Genomic DNA, 18,958 nt, shown 5'->3' on the forward strand with positions numbered 1-18,958 from the left:
TGCATTCCTTCCAGTGAAGGAACATGAGGGTGCAAAAATACAGAGGGGCTCCAAATGTGCCCCCCTGCATGCACCCCATGCACCAAGGCAATAGGGAGCCCTGTAAGCCCCCCCCCCGAGTTGCCTCACTGCCCCCCTCTCCATGGCAGGCTCACCGCCATGGAGAGGCTGGCGATGAGGCAACTGGTATTTTGCTTGGCAGTGCCGCAGTGGCACCCAGGGCGGCTCCTCCATGAGGGCAGAGGTGCATCACCCCACTGCTTTCTCGCAGTACGAGAAGCAGAAACATAAAATGGAATTATAAATACTATTTTATGTTTCTGCTTCTTGCACTGTGAGAAAGCAGAAGGGTTTGATTGGGGGCAGGCCAGTGGGCAGTCCTGCTCTAGGGCAGGGAAGGAGCAGCTTGCCCACTCTGAGGGCGCTGACTGTTTGGTCTGTCCCAGGACTGACCAAACCAGTCATACGCACTCTGCATTTTCTCCATGTAGGCTGCCTGCAGCCTACATGGAGAAAATGGCCTCCCCATAGACGCCTGTGTGGTCGGCGTCCCAGCCAATCACAGCGCTGCCATTGCAGCATTGTGATTGGCTTTGGGGAGGGGAGGGAGGCTGCCTGCTTCCTGTTCCGCACGACCCGGCCAGGAGCTGTGACAGTGAGGCACCCGGGAAGGTAAGTTTATTTTGTATTTTTTAAATAACCTGCCGCGCAACCCCCCAACCCGTGAGTGATGCCGGCCATGATTGGTGGCACCGCCAGCATTTTGCTCTGCCTGACCACTGTGCCACCGCCGCAAGATCCAGGATCCCCTGCAGACACAGTGGTCTAGTGGCAGTCCAACAACCAAAGTCCTAAAAGAGCAAGCAGAACACCACTTCTGTCACGGTAGATTTTGAGCCTTTGGCCATTCTACCTGAACTGTCTAGTGCGGCCTTTGACAGGTTCAGCCTCAAGGTCAAGTCAGGCTCTCCTGCGGACCCGTTAAAGCCAGCCTTCATTAACACTCTTTCCCCGCTGTGCCGTGACCCCATATTGAACCTTATCAATATGTCATTGTCATGTGGAACGGTACCTGCGGCATGGAAACAGGCAGTGGTTACTCCGATATTAAAAAAACCCAACTCTGATCCCCGACTGCCAGAAAACTATCGACCTATTTCCCTGTTGCCTTGGATTGCTAAAGTAACAGAAGCCCATGTCAACTCTGTTCTGTCCGAACATCTGGCTCGCAACCAGATTCTGGATTCCAGTCAGAATGGCTTCAGGTCAGGACACAGTACCGAGACGGCATTACTTTACATCACGGAACATCTTCGCCAGGTACTTGACTCAGGTCATACTGCAGCGCTTATACTATTAGATCTAAGCGCTGCCTTCGATACTGTGTCCCACCATATACTTATCCAGCGCTTACAGGAGGCGGGAGTGACGGATGTCGCTCTCCAGTGGTTTCGGTCCTTCCTGGCAGATCGCTCCTTTAAAGTGGCTATACCACCTGGCCAATCTGCCACCTATCCTTTGGAGCTCGGGGTACCACAGGGATCTTCGTTGAGCCCAACAATGTTCAACCTCTATGTGAAACCGTTGGCTGGTGTCGTCAAACAGTGGGGTCTTACGATGGCCTCATACGCTGACGACACACAGCTAGCGGTGACACTTAGTGAAGACCCTGAGGTGGAGGCCCCCAGATTCCGTGCGGGTCTCTTGGCAGTAGCCGGCTGGCTTCGCTCCAACTGCCTCCAGTTGAATGCCACCAAAACGGAGGTATTGGTTCTAGGGAAGCACGCGGAGTTATGGGGAAATCAGTGGTGGCCTTCGGAGCTGGGTGTCACGCCTATTCCAGCTGCTGGAGTGAGAAACTTAGGAGTATGGGTAGACTCTGCGTTGACCTTCAGAGATCATACCAAGAAGGTGGCTGCCACGTGCTACGGAATTTTGCGTGGTACTAGGCCGGTCCTAAAGTACTTTGATCCCCCTACTAGACAGCTTGTAGTCCAGGCCTCTATACTTTCTCGGCTGGACTACGGCAGCTCATTGCTATTAGGGGTGAATCAAGCGGAGGCCTCTAGGCTCCAAAGAGTACAAAATGCCGCGGCACGAGCCATTGTGGGCCTTCCCAGACATTGTTCAGTGTCTGGTACCATCACGGCCCTGCACTGGCTCCCGGTCAGACAGCGCATTAAATTCAAGGCGCTGTGTCTGGCCTTTAAAATTTTGAAACTGTCGTCGCCGCCGGCACTTGTTCCTCTTCTTACGCCCTATATGCCTTCGAGATCCTTGAGATCTGCGGGGCTTCATCTAGCCAGCTGTCCTCGCTTCAAGCTGAGCAGAATGGGAGGCCGCTCCTTTAGGGTGCTAGCGGCTAGCTTATGGAATTCGCTCCCTGTTCACATTCGAGCTCTTGAAGATTTGCTCACCTTCAGGCAGGCAATTAAAACCTTCCTGTTCCCGGTATCTAGTTAATTTTTTTTCTTTTACTGTGTGTTATGTTATAGCATCTGTCAAAGCGCCAGGACGCCCCTTTGCTGGGGCAGCTGTGCGCTATAAAAATACCAAATAACATAACATAACATAACATAACAGTTGGTGGTCCGCGGATCACCACCATGAGTTTGGCGGTCCAATGGACCGCCAAACTCATAATAAGGCCATATGCTAGCAATAATCCACCATGTAACCCATTATTCTGGAAAAGAACATTTTCTATATGTTTTGGGTGAGTGCTAAGAATTTAGAGTGATTTAGGAAAAACACAAAACATAAATTGTTGGAGAGTGCCGCAGAAAAGTGGGAGCTATAGGGAAGGTAATACAGGTTGAGGAATCTCTTCCACTGTCACAGGACATTTTCAGTGTCACAACGATAAACAAGGAGGAACTGTTGCTTGAAGAGATGTATGCAGTTGTTTCCTGAAGTGAAGGCGAGGAGAAGTTCACTGAATCTTCGTTAGGAGAAAACGTCAGGATCCACTAATGTTGGCGTGCAGAATAAACGCAATGACAACAACCAGGGGGTCTGGAGACGCCACTCACCCATTTTCCCTTCCCAGGCGAGCCCGATGACCCCGCTGTAGTCCCTGTTGGTGAAGAGGTAGGAGAGGCAGTAGCTGTTCCAGTTCCCCTCCGAGTGCAGCTCCAGCAGCTTTTCAACTCCCACCAGTGGGGAGTGCGTGGGGTCCTTTGGATTCCTGTCTGTAAATATCTATGTGGTTGGACAGGGTTAACAAGAGCATACAACTGACAAAGTTTGCTATTCATTTAATAAAAAAAACATTGTGCAAGTCTGATCTTTCGTAGGCAGAAGTTCTCCCTGTTTGCATTTTGTTCAGTTGGAACTATGTTAATGTTTGTTCTTGCTTTGACACAGCAGTACTTTGCAGGACAGGTATGGGAACCAAAAGCAGGCATGGCAAAATGTTCAAACCTAATCTCCCTTCCTCTCGACTTTAAAAAAAATATTCAACACACAGGTAGAACACAGCTAGGTAAGAAGATAGAAACACAAAGAAAGGACTAAAGAACCCAAGAAGCCATATAAAAATAAGTATGAATTTACAACAATATCTCTCTCTTCTCTCTCTCTCTCTCTCTTCTTTCTCTTCCTCTTCGCTCTTCTCTCCCCCTCTCTCTCACTCTTTTCTCTTCTCTCACTCTTCTCTCCTCTCTCTCTCTCCCTCTCTCACTCTCTTTTTTTGCTCCTGCTGTGCCTGATGCCATAAACCATGGGTAGCTGGAGACTGATGTGGCAAGCATTGGCAAACCCACCAGTACTGGCTGCTACCGGATGAGAGTGGTGTACATGGAAATGGAAAACAGAAACACTCACCTGGGCTGGACAGCAGGTCGCCCGACGTCTCTCCTCAGTCCTCTTCCTTCTTCCTGTCTCCAACAGCAGCAGGAAGCACCTGGGCTCCCAGGCTCCCCTAAGCCAATCACAAATCTGCAGTGCAGCATTGTGATTGGTCTGAGCGCCGTGGTCTGGCGCTCAGACGGGGACTGGGAGGCTTTGCATATTCCTCACCAGGCTGTGTAATGCAGCGTGGCAGGGAATATTCTAAGCGCGCATGACTGTTTGGCCAGTCCAAACAGTAATGCGCTCCTAAGGAGTGCAAACCACTCCTCGCCCTGCTCTGGCCACCGCGAGCCACTGACTTCAATAGGAAAAATAAAATGATATTAATAAGACGTTATCATTTTATTTTTTCTTTAGAGCAGTGGGGCGATGCTCCTCCGCCTTGGCGGAGGAGCCTCCACTGAAACCCACTAGGTCTCGATTTTTAGATGTATTGGCTTTGCCAATGCTGTGTCTGTGGGGCGGCCATTCCGTGGGTAGCACAGGAGGGCAGTTGGGTACTCTAAGGGGGAGCACGCAATGAAAAGAGAAACACTGATGCTGAGGGACAGCAAGGCAGAAATAGGAGTCGAAGCCGCTGTGGGAGAAAGCAACAAGGAGTGCAGGTGGAGGGGTGCTCTCAAGGGGAGAGAAGCACACAAGACAGAAAGCAACAAACAGCAAGAGGAGGGTGTTTGCATTGGGAAAGCACACAAGGGTGAGTGCACTGAAGGGTGGGGGTGTTTTCCAGGAGGCAGAATAACATGGAGCACTGTGGACGGGGTGGTTCCTGGAGGAGAAACGCATCAAGGAGAGAGCAGTAGAGAGCACGAAGACTGGGGGAGCACCTGATGGAAAAGCAACAGACAGAATGGAAGCAGAGGGTGTCCTGAAGGTGAGGAAGCGCACAAGGGAACCAGTAACAAGGAGCGGGGAATCCCAAGATGGAGAGAGCGTTGCGGATAGCATCGGAGGAGAGGTTTGTGGGAGGAAGGCGCACAGAGGTCGAAGTGCATTAAAAAAAAGTAAGGGAACTGTGATGCTGTGCACAATGGGTGAGGTGACTAAGCGTGGGGGCGGAGTCAAAGGCGTGGCTAATTTAAAATAACAAAATATTCAGCAACTTTTTTCAGTCTTCCACCTTCAGGTATGCACATATAAAATAACACAGCTTAATTAAAAAATAAATGCAAGTTAAGTTAATCAGTGGGAAATGCACTGTCGTACTTTATGAAACAGCTATTAGTTAATGCACCCCTGAGGTCTGTGTCTGTAACCAGAGAGCCAGAGTATTGAATCCTGATTGGAGCAATGGGGAATAGTAGGTAGCGTAGCACAGGTCCCTGCCGCCACTGCAGGCCCCGCGGCGCAGAGGCCTGCGTTACGCCCCTTCTAAAAGCACACACTTCACAGCTCAGCTCGTAACTCCATTCCAATACCACTGAAAAAGAATAAATCTGTCTTCAGGAAGTGTCAAGTGATTCCACAAATCAAAGCCAATACTGGCTTACGACCTCCCTTTACGTTTGCAGATTGGCCTGTTGTGCACATTTACATTTCTTTCAGGCTTCAGGCACCCTGGCATGAAGGCTTGTTTAGCTGTCTGCCTGCGGTTTCACAGCACAGGAGACTCCCTGCGCTGAAGCATTTCAACTCTCAGAATTAACTGTCCCAGAACAGTTATCATTTCACAGAAAGTAGAGGAAATGTTTTCCTTAAATTACAAAAGTATGGGCATGTTGTGCCTCTCTGATCCTGTCCACTTCGACCACTGAAAGCACTTGAGGGGGAGACCGACAAGGAGCATGGGTTGCTTTGCGGGGGAGGAGCACTTGAGGGAGGGAGGAGCACTTGAGGGAGAGAGCAGCACGGAGTGGAGGGAAAACAAAAGAGACAGAGAGCAATACAGAGCAGGGGTGGGGTGCATAGCGCGCAGCAGTGGAAAAGCAAGAGGAAGAAAGCTGGAAAACACACAAACTCTCATGGAGTGACTAACTAAAGAAACAAGCACTGCCGTTGCCAATAGGTCTCGCAGTAGGAAAGTTGGAGCTATTGGTTTTGTAAATGACAAAGCCCGTTATGTTTTTAAAATGAAAACAAAAATAAAAGGCATTGTTATTTGCAACTGTAATAGCTCAAACTCTCGTGAATGCGAGACCTATTGTATTGCAAATGCTTGTTATTTAATATCACTGCAGGCCCTCTTTGCCTTGTGCACAGTTGCTGAAAGATTTGGGATTTGCCGATTGGGGTCGCACGTGGCAGGCATGCCCGCGCTTTGTCTTCGATTACCAGGCCTACATCAGAAAGGAAAGCAAGGGAGTGATTTCACAAATTGAAATAAAGCTGATCGACCCCCAATAAAAGGGAACGAGCTGGGATTAGAGCGAGTATGCTGTAAGAAATGGCAATTGTAAGGGAGCGGGCTCAGAGAAGGCGGACTCCCAGGAGCACATTCTGGTCTCAGCCGCAGGGGCACACAGTTCTGCTGCAGGAAGTTTCAAAACTTTTCCAACTTGGGGGACACATCGCCGGCACTTCGGAGCTAACGAGAGTCCTAAAAATTGACACGTAAAACAACTTTTAATTGTGATTGTCGGTCACAGTGGGGAACTCATACTCTCTGCCCCTCCCCCTGACTCACTCACAATCTGCTCACACTGTCTGACACAGTCAGGGTGATAGGAATGTCCCAGGCCTCATTAGCATACCCTTTCTGCGAATTCCTTTGTGGGCTCCTGAGGGTTAATTTATGAGGGTTAATTTAATCAGATGAATGGGGAGGGGGTAGCGGGTGCAAGGGAGGGCGAAGAGGAGACCCTTTTCTTAAAGCTGCAGAGCTGTGAAAGCAGAAGCTTTGTTCAACTTTTGAAACAAATCTCAGTTTTGACGCGCAAGTTACTTTAACCCCTAGGTTTCCATTGAGTTGCTGCACTTGAAGGCTGGACAATCTCACCATCTGTGGTGACCGCACAGTGCCTGTGCATTTGTTTCCAAGAAAAATATCCAGCGCTTTGAAGTGGCCATGGTTACATGTTAGCAATTAAACAAGCATGTGAAAGTGATCGGACGGAGGCAGAGGGGAAAGCACGGGGAATAAAAACAAGCAACTTTATGGCCCGTGACGGAAGAGACAGATGGCAGCTGTCGCACGCACGCACGCTCCAAAAATGCTTAAAGTAGCCTACTCTGCGCTGAAAGCTCCCCATATTGGTGCGAGCACTGTTCCACAGACATTGTGCCTGCGAGAATGCCAGCCACCTTGCCTTTCCTGCGCACAGCAGACACTATTTAACCGGCCGCTTTCACCGCGAAGTGAGCAATTTTGTATGTGTCATAGTAGACCCTGCACTAAGAGGGGCACCGTCCTGTCATTTAAATCCCTTCCATGGAAAAGAGGGAAACAAAGAGAGAAAATGCACAGCAGAGCGGTCGGAAGGGTGAAGCTTTATAAAAGTGAACTCGCACTGCAGCTCGAAGGGCAAAGTTGAGGAATTTTTTTTTTTAAAGTTAGGAAAAAATATGCTGAGGAAATGAGAAAAAAACGGGGGAAGCACTTTCATGATGCTTTAAACAAGTTGTGAATGAAAGAAGGAGGAGGAAAGGTGGGAGGGAACACGGCCTGGGGGAAGCTGGCTGGGGAGGAGAAATCCAAGTAAGGCTGTGTGCGGGGAGAGAGAGGGGAGGTGCTGGAGCTGGGGAACAGATGGCCGTGAAAGTTTATGGCCCAAAAGCGCGTGCCTGTGGCCATGTGAACTCGAAAAAAACCGCCCGAAAAAACCCGTGGTTTCACGAGTATTTTGAGCACTTGAATTCTCGCCATTTCCCATTCCTTCGGAATGTAAAAGGCAAGACCTAAAAAGAAGCTCATTAAAAACGAGAAGTGTTAGGATACAAATCAGCCAAGCAAAAGGAATATGTGGCTGGTTTGACATTTTTTTTGCCAGGACTGGTTTTGGTTTCCAGTCTTGCCCCGCCAAATACTAGGGCCAAGTCATTTTGACGCATCACATACCAATTTGTAGTGGGATCTTTTTTATCCTTGCTTTATTTCTTTATAAAAGTTTTCTTATGTAACTCTTCTTTCTAACTTTCTCCCTGTTGCTCTCTGTTTGAACAAATCTGGTCCCCACTGGTCCCTGCTTGTCCCCACCCCTGGCCCAAACTAAGCTCGGGGTTTAATAAACTACTTGTAGACCAATGGCTATTGGCGGCATTGCACGGTGTGAAAACTCTGCCCCCCTCCTCCCCCGCCAGAGTATCCACTACAGGTTGTATCAATAACTCCATGGGTGAGTTCCAAAGTGGACCTACAGACGTCCTTCAAGAATGAGGAATAACCATTAAAACCAGAACTCCAATTCTGGGGTTATTTCTCATTTCCCCTGTAGCTGATTTCTGGGTGAAAGCAACAGGAACACAGAGTTACCCTGGGGCTTGTACTTTCAAAGACGCCATTAACAATTGTTACGCCCTTGTCGGATTTAAAGAGCAACTTTTAATAAGTCCCTAGGTAGCCAGATTTACAATATCTGTTGTATCAGTAAAGTTCTGACAGATCCTAAAAACGTAACAGAAAACCTTCAGGCCAAAACTGGGTGTGAGATTTGCTTCCAGGGCTGGAGTGCGTCACCCAGAGTGCTGACTGCGAGCTATGTATTGGCATTTATATAGCGCACTACTTACCCGTAGGGTCCCAAGGCGCTTCGACCGCTGCGAAACCCTTCCTGGCTTCCCTGAGAGATGGCCCCTTAATGGGTATCTCCAGGGTGAGACTAGGCATCCCCGGCGGTCTGGTGGGGCCGTTAGTGAAGATGAGGCAAGCTAATGCCCAGAGTTGCCGAGTGTGATCGCTGATCAGAGTGGGCACCGAGGCGAGAGAATTATCGAGCCCGCTGACCCTGGTCCAGAAAGAATGGTTTGCAAAATTTCTCATCCTGAGACACGTCCACAGACCTCACACCAGGGGTATATATCAGTCCCATTCTACAGACACCTACTTACGTCTAACTTTTTCACTTTGAAGTTGATGTGTTTGATACCATCAAAGTCTGCCTTCTCGTAGATCGTGTTGACGGTTTGCAACAAGCCACCAATCTGTGGAAAGAAATTAAGCAAATGCCATTTAAAGACTGAAGACAAACACTGACCCCCACTGAACTGTAAATATAATATCAGACAGCTCAGAAAATGTTTAAATAAGGGGATTCTTTTAGTCTTGCAAAACACTTGCTTTACTTTTTCCTCTCTCAATATATATATATATGTGATGTGTGTATTTATATATGTGTATGTGTGTGTGTGTGTGTGTGTGTGTATATATATCAGAGGACATTTTTGTGGGGCTACTAACACAGCTGACAGCACGAGAGACACATGATATGACATAAATGAGTTAGGTTTGATTGTTGCGGTCAACTTTAACATTATCATCATACTATCAGGCATGCATTTCTACACACTCTGTGAGCCTCAGAAAGTTGGTTATTTCCCTCCTACACAAGGATCTGGCGTTTATCTGTCAAAATATCCTATACACCCCTTCTTCAAAAGCACTGGGATGAATCCAATAATTCTGTACACTACAGCATTGCCCAAACAAATACTAACCCATTGCTTAACCAAATAAAAAGTCATCAAGTATGTTGCTACCATGCTGAAAACTTCATATCAGTGGTCCTGATGTGGCGCTAAAGTGCCTTAGTAGTGAATGCGAAGGTGAGCATCACACCCCCTTGCTGCCCTGCTGTACAGAACACACACACTTGATTACTGAACCTGGTTTGAGCTGACAGATATTGGGAGGCCAGTGGCTGCAGGGCCCTGGATTTATGTCAACATTGGCCCTTCAAATTACAGCTCTTTGATGTTTGCCTCAGATATGGTGCAGTAGCTCTAACCAGTGTTTTTAAATACCAGTTCAGAAATCCTTACGACATCAGTGGGTAAATGGAAGCATGTTTCACCTCCAGCAAGGCAAATTGGCTTACTGGTAAGCCTAGGCAAGGGACCATGTGTCAGACCTCTTCTGAGACTGCTGTGGTTGCCTAGATGCTGCGCCTGGGAACAAGTCCCTTGTTGATGCATATTATGTGTTTATAATTCTCCTTACTGCAGAGAGAATAATTAAGAAAAAATGTTACATATGAGTACATTTTCTCGTTTGAACAAGACGCGTGTTTGTTTTTAATGTGATAAGAGGTTGAGCTCAAATTTTTTGCCATGATTCAATGGGCTTAACCAACTGAAGATAAAGTTAAAAAGGAAAAACCAACTGAAGATAAAGTTAAAAAGGATCATTGTCACCCTGTAACAAACATCTCCACAACAATATAATAAACCAAATATACGTGACTCTACGTCCTCTAAATCCCAAACGATAATTTCACCGACGAAAGATGACATAAAAATTACATATATCTGTGATGTATCTAAGTCATATAGGTTCAATAGCGATCAATTGGTGAAAACTCACCATTGCGATAACTCTTTCCACACTGCCAAATCGCTTGCAAAACAAATAATCAGCTTTAACGTACAACAGGCAGGTTGTGCGAGATACATCAACGCTTCGTTTTATTCTTGTAACTGTTTCTTCCTACATGAAACAACAAAAATTAAAAATGATCCACCACACAATGCAGTGTAAGATTAGTCATAGGGTGCAACTGTAGGTGAAACGGATGGAAAGCCTGGAACAAGGAATGTGCTGCTCATCGCAGTGCCTGCAAGGGTTTGGGAGTGTCTGAGAGTGAGTGAGTGCCTGCGAAATATACAAAGGAGGACTTGATGAAGAACACAGGTTTCCAATGTTGCTCCATGATTGACAGACCTTGGCTATGTTTCCTCAATATCCACAGTGGATACATTTACCTACAAGGAATCTGAATGGGAATCATTTATAATTAGTGGCTATCCTAAACATCTGGCACGCTTTAAGACCTGGTGGGCTTCAACTAGTCTGTGGTTCAAACAGTTCATAGGAAATGAAGTACTATGGAAGTGTGCAAAGATGTAAAGTCTCTTTAAAAAAAAGTTGTGGATTGATTGCATAAATGCATCTGAGCCTCTGGTATGCACTCTGGTCCGCACCCCAGCCCATCATTTTTTGCCCAGTCTAGACAAAAACCTGCCATACATAAATCAGCCTTTGAACTGATCCTTTAAACCTGGTCCACCACATACCAGCAGGCTAGGACTGTAGAAGGAAACACAAGCAGCAACAGACCTGTGTCAGCCTGCTTGAGGCTCATCAGTAGGGTGCAGCTTGAGTCTTACATACAATAAGCAATGGATCCACGTCGTGGCCTACTCATCGCACTCACGGTGTCTTAATAACTTCACAAATATCACTTATTAAAGTGCTTGGAGTATGGATATGTCCAGACATTCCATAGGACTCCTCCGCGTCTCACCGATGATGCCTATAGAAGCAGAAATAGGTTTGAAGATGCTTGTGTTCCAGTTCGGAGGGAATGTGACCTATCAGTTTGGGTGGTACTGTCCATCATAGGGCAGGGCCACACTGGTTTTCCTGTGATTCCTCTCCCTCTCTGTAAAGTCAGAGACAAGCCAAAAATAGATGGAATAGAATGTGGACCAGAAGAATTACCAGAGACTAAATCAAGCATTCCACCCATCATCTCTTCATGCAGAGGGACCTTAGAGAGAGGGACCAGGTAAATCTCTCATGTGATGCATTTCTTTGACTGATGGTTGCACAAACAATACTTAAAATCCTTAAAATGTATTCATAAAGATGTCAACACAAAGATTCAGAGTATGCCATTGGCTTCCCTGGTTTACTCCACTCTAGCTTTCTTCAGAAGCGATAAATGTTTGTGCCCTGAGTGAGGCTGATCCGAGTCAGATGCGTTCAGCCTCTGAACCTATGCATTGGTTCTACAGCTAAAGTGCTCGAAAGACCCTGGGAAGGACCTAGTACATGCAGGCCCCACGTGTATTATTTTCAATTGACATTGCTAATATTTTTTATTAATAATGTATTCTGTCTCATACCTGAAATTCCATTTGTGATACCAAATTCTTTAACTTCTGATATGTTTTCAAAATCAAAGAAGAGTTCACATTTTTCAGAAGAGAATAATCTAAAAAGTAAATTTGTTATAAAGATTTCAGTTTTTCATCAGGCTATGCAAACTAGAGAACAATTGACAACGTTGAATAGTATTGGCAGAACATGCCATAAAATCACAAATGAGGTAGGTTTGCAAATGTTTGAATCACACTCTTCAAAAACTTTAGTTTCCTGTGGAATCCTGTTAAGAGGTGGAAGCATTTTATATGACGGAGACCAGGGGAGACATGGGTTTTATTAAGTTGCTAGTTGGTGCTGGGGTTTAATAAAGCCCCCTACATAAACACAATTCATACCTATATAAACAGGAGGGGATAGGTGGCCCCTTTGACAGAATGACATGCTGCCTTGTGCTCAGCAAAGATGTCAATATCTCTTACCTGTTGGGCTTAACTTGTGCTGGTGCTTAAAACTGCTGGGCTAAAGCACTCATGTCTGGAGACCATGACTTAGTTTACACTATCAGACTCTGTCTCAGAGCAGAAAAGAGAAAAGGGAGCAAGGGTGAGGAAGAGAAAGATAGGAAAACAGTGACATAAAGAGAATGTAGGGATGAAAAATAAACACCTCCAAGTGTGAAATAAAGAGGCAGAAAGTAGAGAGTGGTTGAAGAAAGAGGCTTGAGGTAGAATCAAAGCCAGGCAACTTTGGTATTTTGTAATATCAATGACAGCACCTGCAAAACAAAATTGGGTCCCTGAAGTTATCTATATTTGTTACAAATTAGGGTCATCTTCCTGAAGCTCCTTCCCAACCCATGAACATGGTTTTGAGTCATGAAAATGGCTGACTAGTTTTTAGGGGATGTATGATGATACAACGCGATCATTTAGATCGCGTTACATTAAATCGCTGTTTTTACAACGCAAGTCGTTACAACGACTTGCGCTGGAGGGCTCTGGACTTAAGAATAGTGTGATTTACTATTCCAACTCCAGTCTATGTACAGTAGGGAAGGTGTTGGAATAGTAAATTAAACTATTCCTTAGTCTAGAGCACCCTCCAGTGCAAGTCGTTGTAATGACATGCGTTTTAAAAACAGCGGTGTAAATGTATTGCGGTGTTTTGACCGCGCTGTAAAGGTGCTTTCCGTTTTTGGATGTATGATGATACACCGCTTTTAGGACTTGGAGAAACATATGATGTCTGCTAAGGTGAGCAGGAGGAAAAGGTCAACTCATGCTATATTCCCCCTTACCTTTTGAGTAAAAACTCAAACTTTATTGGACTTAAGCGTACACTTAATACGAAGTATAGTTAAAATAAGTATAAATGTTATAAGTGCTTGTGAATATATGAATGGTTGTTTTTTGTAAAGACAGTTTTAAGGGCACACAGGGTAGGATTGCTTTTAGGGCATTTTGGGGGAAGACTGGATATTTCTTTCATTCTTCTAAGGTGCTCTTTTCAAGGGTGTACAGGGTAGAATTGCTAGAAAAAGTATGTCACCGTGGAAAGATGCAGCCACCTCAAGCCTCACTCTTTGCGAGTGAGACTCACACATTTGGATTTCGTGTTGAGCTCTTGGTCACACCAACTAAATGTCACATTATTTGAGAAGAGCTACAATCTGAACCCTAAATGCAGGTCCGTTTAATGATTTCCTACATGCAGATCAGCCGCTAAGTAGAAGTTGCAGATCTCATCTCTAGGGCAGCCTTCTTACAGATCCCCTAAGTTGATAGACTGTACCACTTTGGGCATAGGGCTACTGCCCTACAATTGTAGACAATGAATCTATTTCAGTGAAGATTTTGTATTATTTACATTTATTTTGAAGTTTGTATCACTTCACTTGTGTCTCTTCCTGTGTTGTCTTTGTTGTCAGAGGTTATGTGCCATAAAGTCCTGTTCTGTCATCCAACACGCTGATGAATTATCACTCTAAAAATGCAATATCCTTTCTTTCTGAGGGTGATTGGTTGAATAATGCGCCTTTCCCTCTCCCCCTCTAGTGATCTTAAAGTGGACAACTTTAGAGATGAGCTAATTGGAGCATTGGGCATACACTCATTTCTCTCCAGTGTCCCACCATGTTACACTTCTTTCAGTGGCAGGTTTACCACTGGACAAGTGGTCAAAAATCCAACTCTACATTGCCACCCTGACTGATCTTCAGGCCCATGAATGTAACCAGGGCTAATGTCTTTCTCAGAGAAAAAGCACAGCCACTTGCTCTTGGTTTATGTTCAGGAAGAGGCAGGAGCAAGTACTCGAGTAAGATGTTTTGTGCAATCTTTTTTTTTATTAAGGTTTGCTTTTAAAGCCAGTTAGGAATATTTTACAGAGCGACAAAATAGTCTTAAAGTAATTTCTTATTTTCTATTTTCTAGTTCAAACAGGGCAAAATACAGATGTTTGCTGCTGAGTTACTTTTTTTTTAAACCCTTTTTGACCAAAGAACAGTGGCCAGGCTGGCAAAAGAATATCCAATTGGCAACCCTGTCTATAGGTCCAAGCAATCCCCAAGACTTGAGACCCAAGGGCACTGGATAGTAACTTTATTAGTGACCAATTCAGGCAAGGAGGCTGAATGAAAATGGAGGGATAAAGAAGGCAAGAAAAAAACAGATGCTGAAGTGAGTGAGTCAATGCACCTATTGTTGTGATTTGTGTGTCATCTGCATGTTACAGGTTCTAATACAATGGAGAGAGCTCCATCCCAACGATGCACCAACAATGTATGCTGTAAACAAACAGAGTCCTAACCTGGAATCAGGGAAGCCTGAAAAAATCCAAAGCAAAATATGTACTCATACAATTTCGACCCAATAACACCACAATCAACTACCACTCTAACTCACTCCGCTATTCCACACCACACCCAAACCTGGTGCCCTTGTTGATCTTGACTACATTGTCATTTGTACTAACACTGTCAGTCTCCTTAAGACCTCTTTAAGTCAAGCAAGTCCAAGCAAGGTGAAATTCACAATATCGAATACATTTCAAGTAGACAAAGTTGGAAAATGAAACTCAATGCACACCAGCAAAGCACACTGGTAGGAAAAGTATGGCAGGACACACTGTACCCACTTCTAAAGTCAGACCTGTTACACTTGTATAGATGCAGGTGTGGACTCCACCTTATCTGATAATCTAAGATTAAGGGCTAGATGTAGGTAATTCCCATTTACCTAGTCTTAAATACCGAATTTTACCGATTCGGTATTTAAGAGTAGGTAAATAGGAAGGAGGCAGATGTAGGTAATTTCTATTTTACAATGACCGAATCTGTAAGATTCGGTATTTACCGATTCGGTAAATACCGAATCGGTATTTCCCATTGATTCCTATGGGCCTTGAAGCCCATAGGAATCAATGGGAAATACCGATTCGGTATTTACCGAATCGGTAAATACCGAATCCTGCAAGGGGGAACGGGGTGTCACTTTGACACCCTGTAGCACCCCAATTCCAGGCTTGTGTGCCATGTCTGTGCATGTCTGTGTGTCTGTGCGTCACATGGCACAGGTGTACATGCACAGATGTGCATGTACACCTGAATTCGTTATTTACCATGCAATAGTATTACATGGTAAATACCGAATTCTAAAGGGCCTGTGGCACACTTAAAAGTGCCACCTACATCTGCATTTACAGATTCTGTATTTTACAGAGTCTGTATTTACCGATTCGGTAAATACAGAATCCTGCAAGGGGGAACGGGGTGTCACTTTGACACCCTGTAGCACCCCAATTCCAGGCTTGTGTGCCATGTCTGTGCATGTCTGTGTGTCTGTGCGTCACATGGCACAGGTGTACATGCACAGATGTGCATGTACACCTGAATTCGTTATTTACCATGCAATAGTATTACATGGTAAATACCGAATTCTAAAGGGCCTGTGGCACACTTAAAAGTGCCACCTACATCTGCATTTACAGATTCTGTATTTTACAGAGTCTGTATTTACCGAATCGGTAAATACCGAATCCTGCAAGGGGGAACGGGGTGTCACTTTGACACCCTGTAGCACCCCAATTCCAGGCTTGTGTGCCATGTCTGTGCATGTCTGTGTGTCTGTGCGTCACATGGCACAGGTGTACATGCACAGATGTGCATGTACACCTGAATTCGTTATTTACCATGCAATAGTATTACATGGTAAATACCGAATTCTAAAGGGCCTGTGGCACACTTAAAAGTGCCACCTACATCTGCATTTACAGATTCTGTATTTTACAGAGTCTGTATTTACCGAATCGGTAAATACCGAATCCTGCAAGGGGGAACGGGGTGTCACTTTGACACCCTGTAGCACCCCAATTCCAGGCTTGTGTGCCATGTCTGTGCATGTCTGTGTGTCTGTGCGTCACATGGCACAGGTGTACATGCACAGATGTGCATGTACACCTGAATTTGTTATTTACCATGCAATAGTATTACATGGTAAATACCGAATTCTAAAGGACCTGTGGCACACTTAAAAGTGCCACCTACATCTGCATTTACAGATTCTGTATTTTACAGAGTCTGTATTTACCGATTCGGTAAATACAGAATCGGTAAAAATACCGATTCTGTGAATGCATGCCCCCTACATAGGAAAAGGCATTTACCGGTCGGTAACGGTAAATGGCTACCTACATCGGGCCCATAGTGCTTAAGCAGGATTGGTGACGATGTTGTCATATATGGCAATGTGTGCCTAGGGAATATAGATTAACAGCTCTCCGTCTCCATAAAGAGCCGTCCATCACTCTGGTGCTTCAGGAAGGCACTGAAGACCTGGCTCTTTAACAACTGATCTTGATCTTCCTGGATTCCCGCCAATACCTGGCAAACTACCTTCCCTAGCGCCAAGATGACCACGGGCATTCGTCGCGCTTTACAAATACATAAATCAAATCAATCAAAATCAGCCTCGTGGAGATGTGTAAAGGTTACATCCCTTGCCAGGTCTGGTGGCTCAGTGGACTAAAGCAGCCACTCCAGGGGCCTCATGGTCACAGGTTCAAATCCCAGCGGGTCCACTCAGCCTTTCATCCATTTGAGATCGATAAAATGAGTACCATTGAGTTGGGTAACAATAAACATCTGTTATTTAGCGCCAGGACACCTCCGGGTAATCGTGCGCTTTACAAATACACCTCTTATGTTATGTTAAATGGTTAATGTTTATTATAGAAGACAAAAATATGTTAATCAGTTGAAATGAGTAATAATTCATTTTAGGGGATTAGCATAAGTCTCAGTCAGGTGCAGCAAAGAGTCTGACACAAAGGTAAATATCAAAGCAAAACATTTTAGGTCCCATTCAGACTGACAAGGGGCAGCTCTATAAAGTCAGGACAAACCAGACAAGCCTCCCCACCAAATTCGACTTCAAATATATCAAAATAAAAAAGGAAAATGACAGTCAGAAAACAAAATGTAATGTAGCTCCATTTGTCATCAGATATGTCTAAAAAAACCTGGTTGCACTCACAACAATAACAGTCTCATAGAATGAACTGTCCTACAGCAGCACAGACAGGAAGAGCCTTGAATGAAACAAACGCTCCCTCTGGAGTTCTTCGAGAACAACATGTCAACACAGAGCTTACACTGGTGCACATTCTGTTCTGTGCGATGAGAGGAGAAATGAAAGCACACATCATGGCTGCTTTAGGATTCAAGATGGAGTTTGGACCTAATTCGGGTCTGGTTATGTCAAGCACAGGAAACATAAATGTCTTGCAAAGTGCAGTGTTTTTGTTCAGTGGAAAGATAGTACATAGCCAGGCACACAATTTTAATAAATCAGGATTCTCTCTCTCGCAGCAGCAGGTGTCAGGGGCTGCAAGCTGTGGTGGCATTAATACCCAAGAGGTGCCCCGGATTGCTCCCAGCCTCTCAGTGCCAGCTGCTTCCTGTTGTCAAGCAGGAGGCTGCCCTGCTGAAGGTCACAGCAGCAGGGGAGTAGCTGTTAGTGGTTCAGCAGCACCATGACCCAGAGGGGAGGGTGCAGGGCCTACCCTGCCCTGCACCAGCCACAGTTAACAGGCTGATTGCACAGGCCTTTGTCCCTTCGCTTGCATGGGGTCTGCCTCTGAGATTACTCTACGATAGGCAGGGAGGGGAAATGACATGTAGCCCACCACATGTAATAAGAGAGAACGATGAGGCTCTGTGTGGAAACAAAGCTAGAGGAAACAATAAATAGATAATGGGGCAATGGATGGATACAGAGGATTGGACAGATGCAAGTATCAATCAATCAGCATTTGTAAAGCGCACACTGTCACCTCTAGGGGTATCTGGGCGCTGTGTCTCCGTCAAAGAGCCAGGTCTAGAGTCTCTTTCTGAAGTCTGCCAGCGAGGGGGCTGCACGGAGCTGAAGAGGAAGAGTATAGCAGGGTGAAATGATGCAGGCATTAAAGGAAACAGGAGGGTGGTGTAAAGGAAGGATGCAGAGATGGATGTGTGATCTGAGAGATCGATAATGGAATAGCGAGATACAGCAGAGAGTGGAGAGGTAGAGGGAAGAACAGAGAGTCCACTTACTATTGGGGAACTAAAGGGGAGCTTAGAGAGATGCAAGGGGGTGAGTGCAAATGAAAGAGAGGAGTGATACAAGTTGTAAGAAGAAGACAGAGTTTTAGGATATACAAAGAAAAGTACAGGAGAGGACAACAGAAGATTGCGTGGGACGATACAGGAGAAAAAATTAAGAGACGAGAGCAGAGAGAATTGACAGAATAGAAAGATAGAGGAGAGCATGGTAAGAGGAAAAGAAGAGCAGTAAAATACTGGGTAGAGCCGAATGAGGGAAAAAGAAGCAAAATACATAAGTAGAGAGAAGGGGGGGTATGTGATATTCACAAAATACAATGTAAATATATGTGGAGCATTGTGAGAAGGGCACAGAAGCAAAGAGAGGGGGTAAAGCCAACAGTGCAAATTGCCTATATACAGATGGGTGAAGAGATACAGGGGCGAGTGAGGGAGTGGACAAGGTAAAACAGCTACAGACAGATGGATAAAGAGATACAGGGGCGAGTGAGGGAGTGGACAAGGTAAAACAGCTACAGACAGATGGATAA

The 18,958-nt window shown here is 45.4% G+C and overlaps 1 protein-coding gene across 1 annotated transcript in view; it reads right to left on the bottom strand.

The window, feature by feature from the left end:
• The window catches only part of LOC147673426 (disintegrin and metalloproteinase domain-containing protein 10-like), a 63,205-nt gene that overhangs the window by 24,255 nt on the left and 19,992 nt on the right, over positions 1–18,958 (bottom strand). The window contains exons 5-8 of the mRNA XM_086947288.1: positions 11,851–11,939; positions 10,307–10,429; positions 8,836–8,928; positions 3,033–3,201 (exon numbers count right to left, since the gene is read on the bottom strand). Coding sequence (XP_086803414.1) covers positions 3,033–3,201; positions 8,836–8,928; positions 10,307–10,429; positions 11,851–11,939 — 474 coding nt within the window. The remainder of the gene's footprint in view (positions 1–3,032; positions 3,202–8,835; positions 8,929–10,306; positions 10,430–11,850; positions 11,940–18,958) is intronic.

This window comes from Lissotriton vulgaris, chromosome 12 (genome assembly GCF_964263255.1).
Source record: "Lissotriton vulgaris chromosome 12, aLisVul1.2, whole genome shotgun sequence".
NCBI lineage: Eukaryota > Metazoa > Chordata > Amphibia > Caudata > Salamandridae > Lissotriton > Lissotriton vulgaris.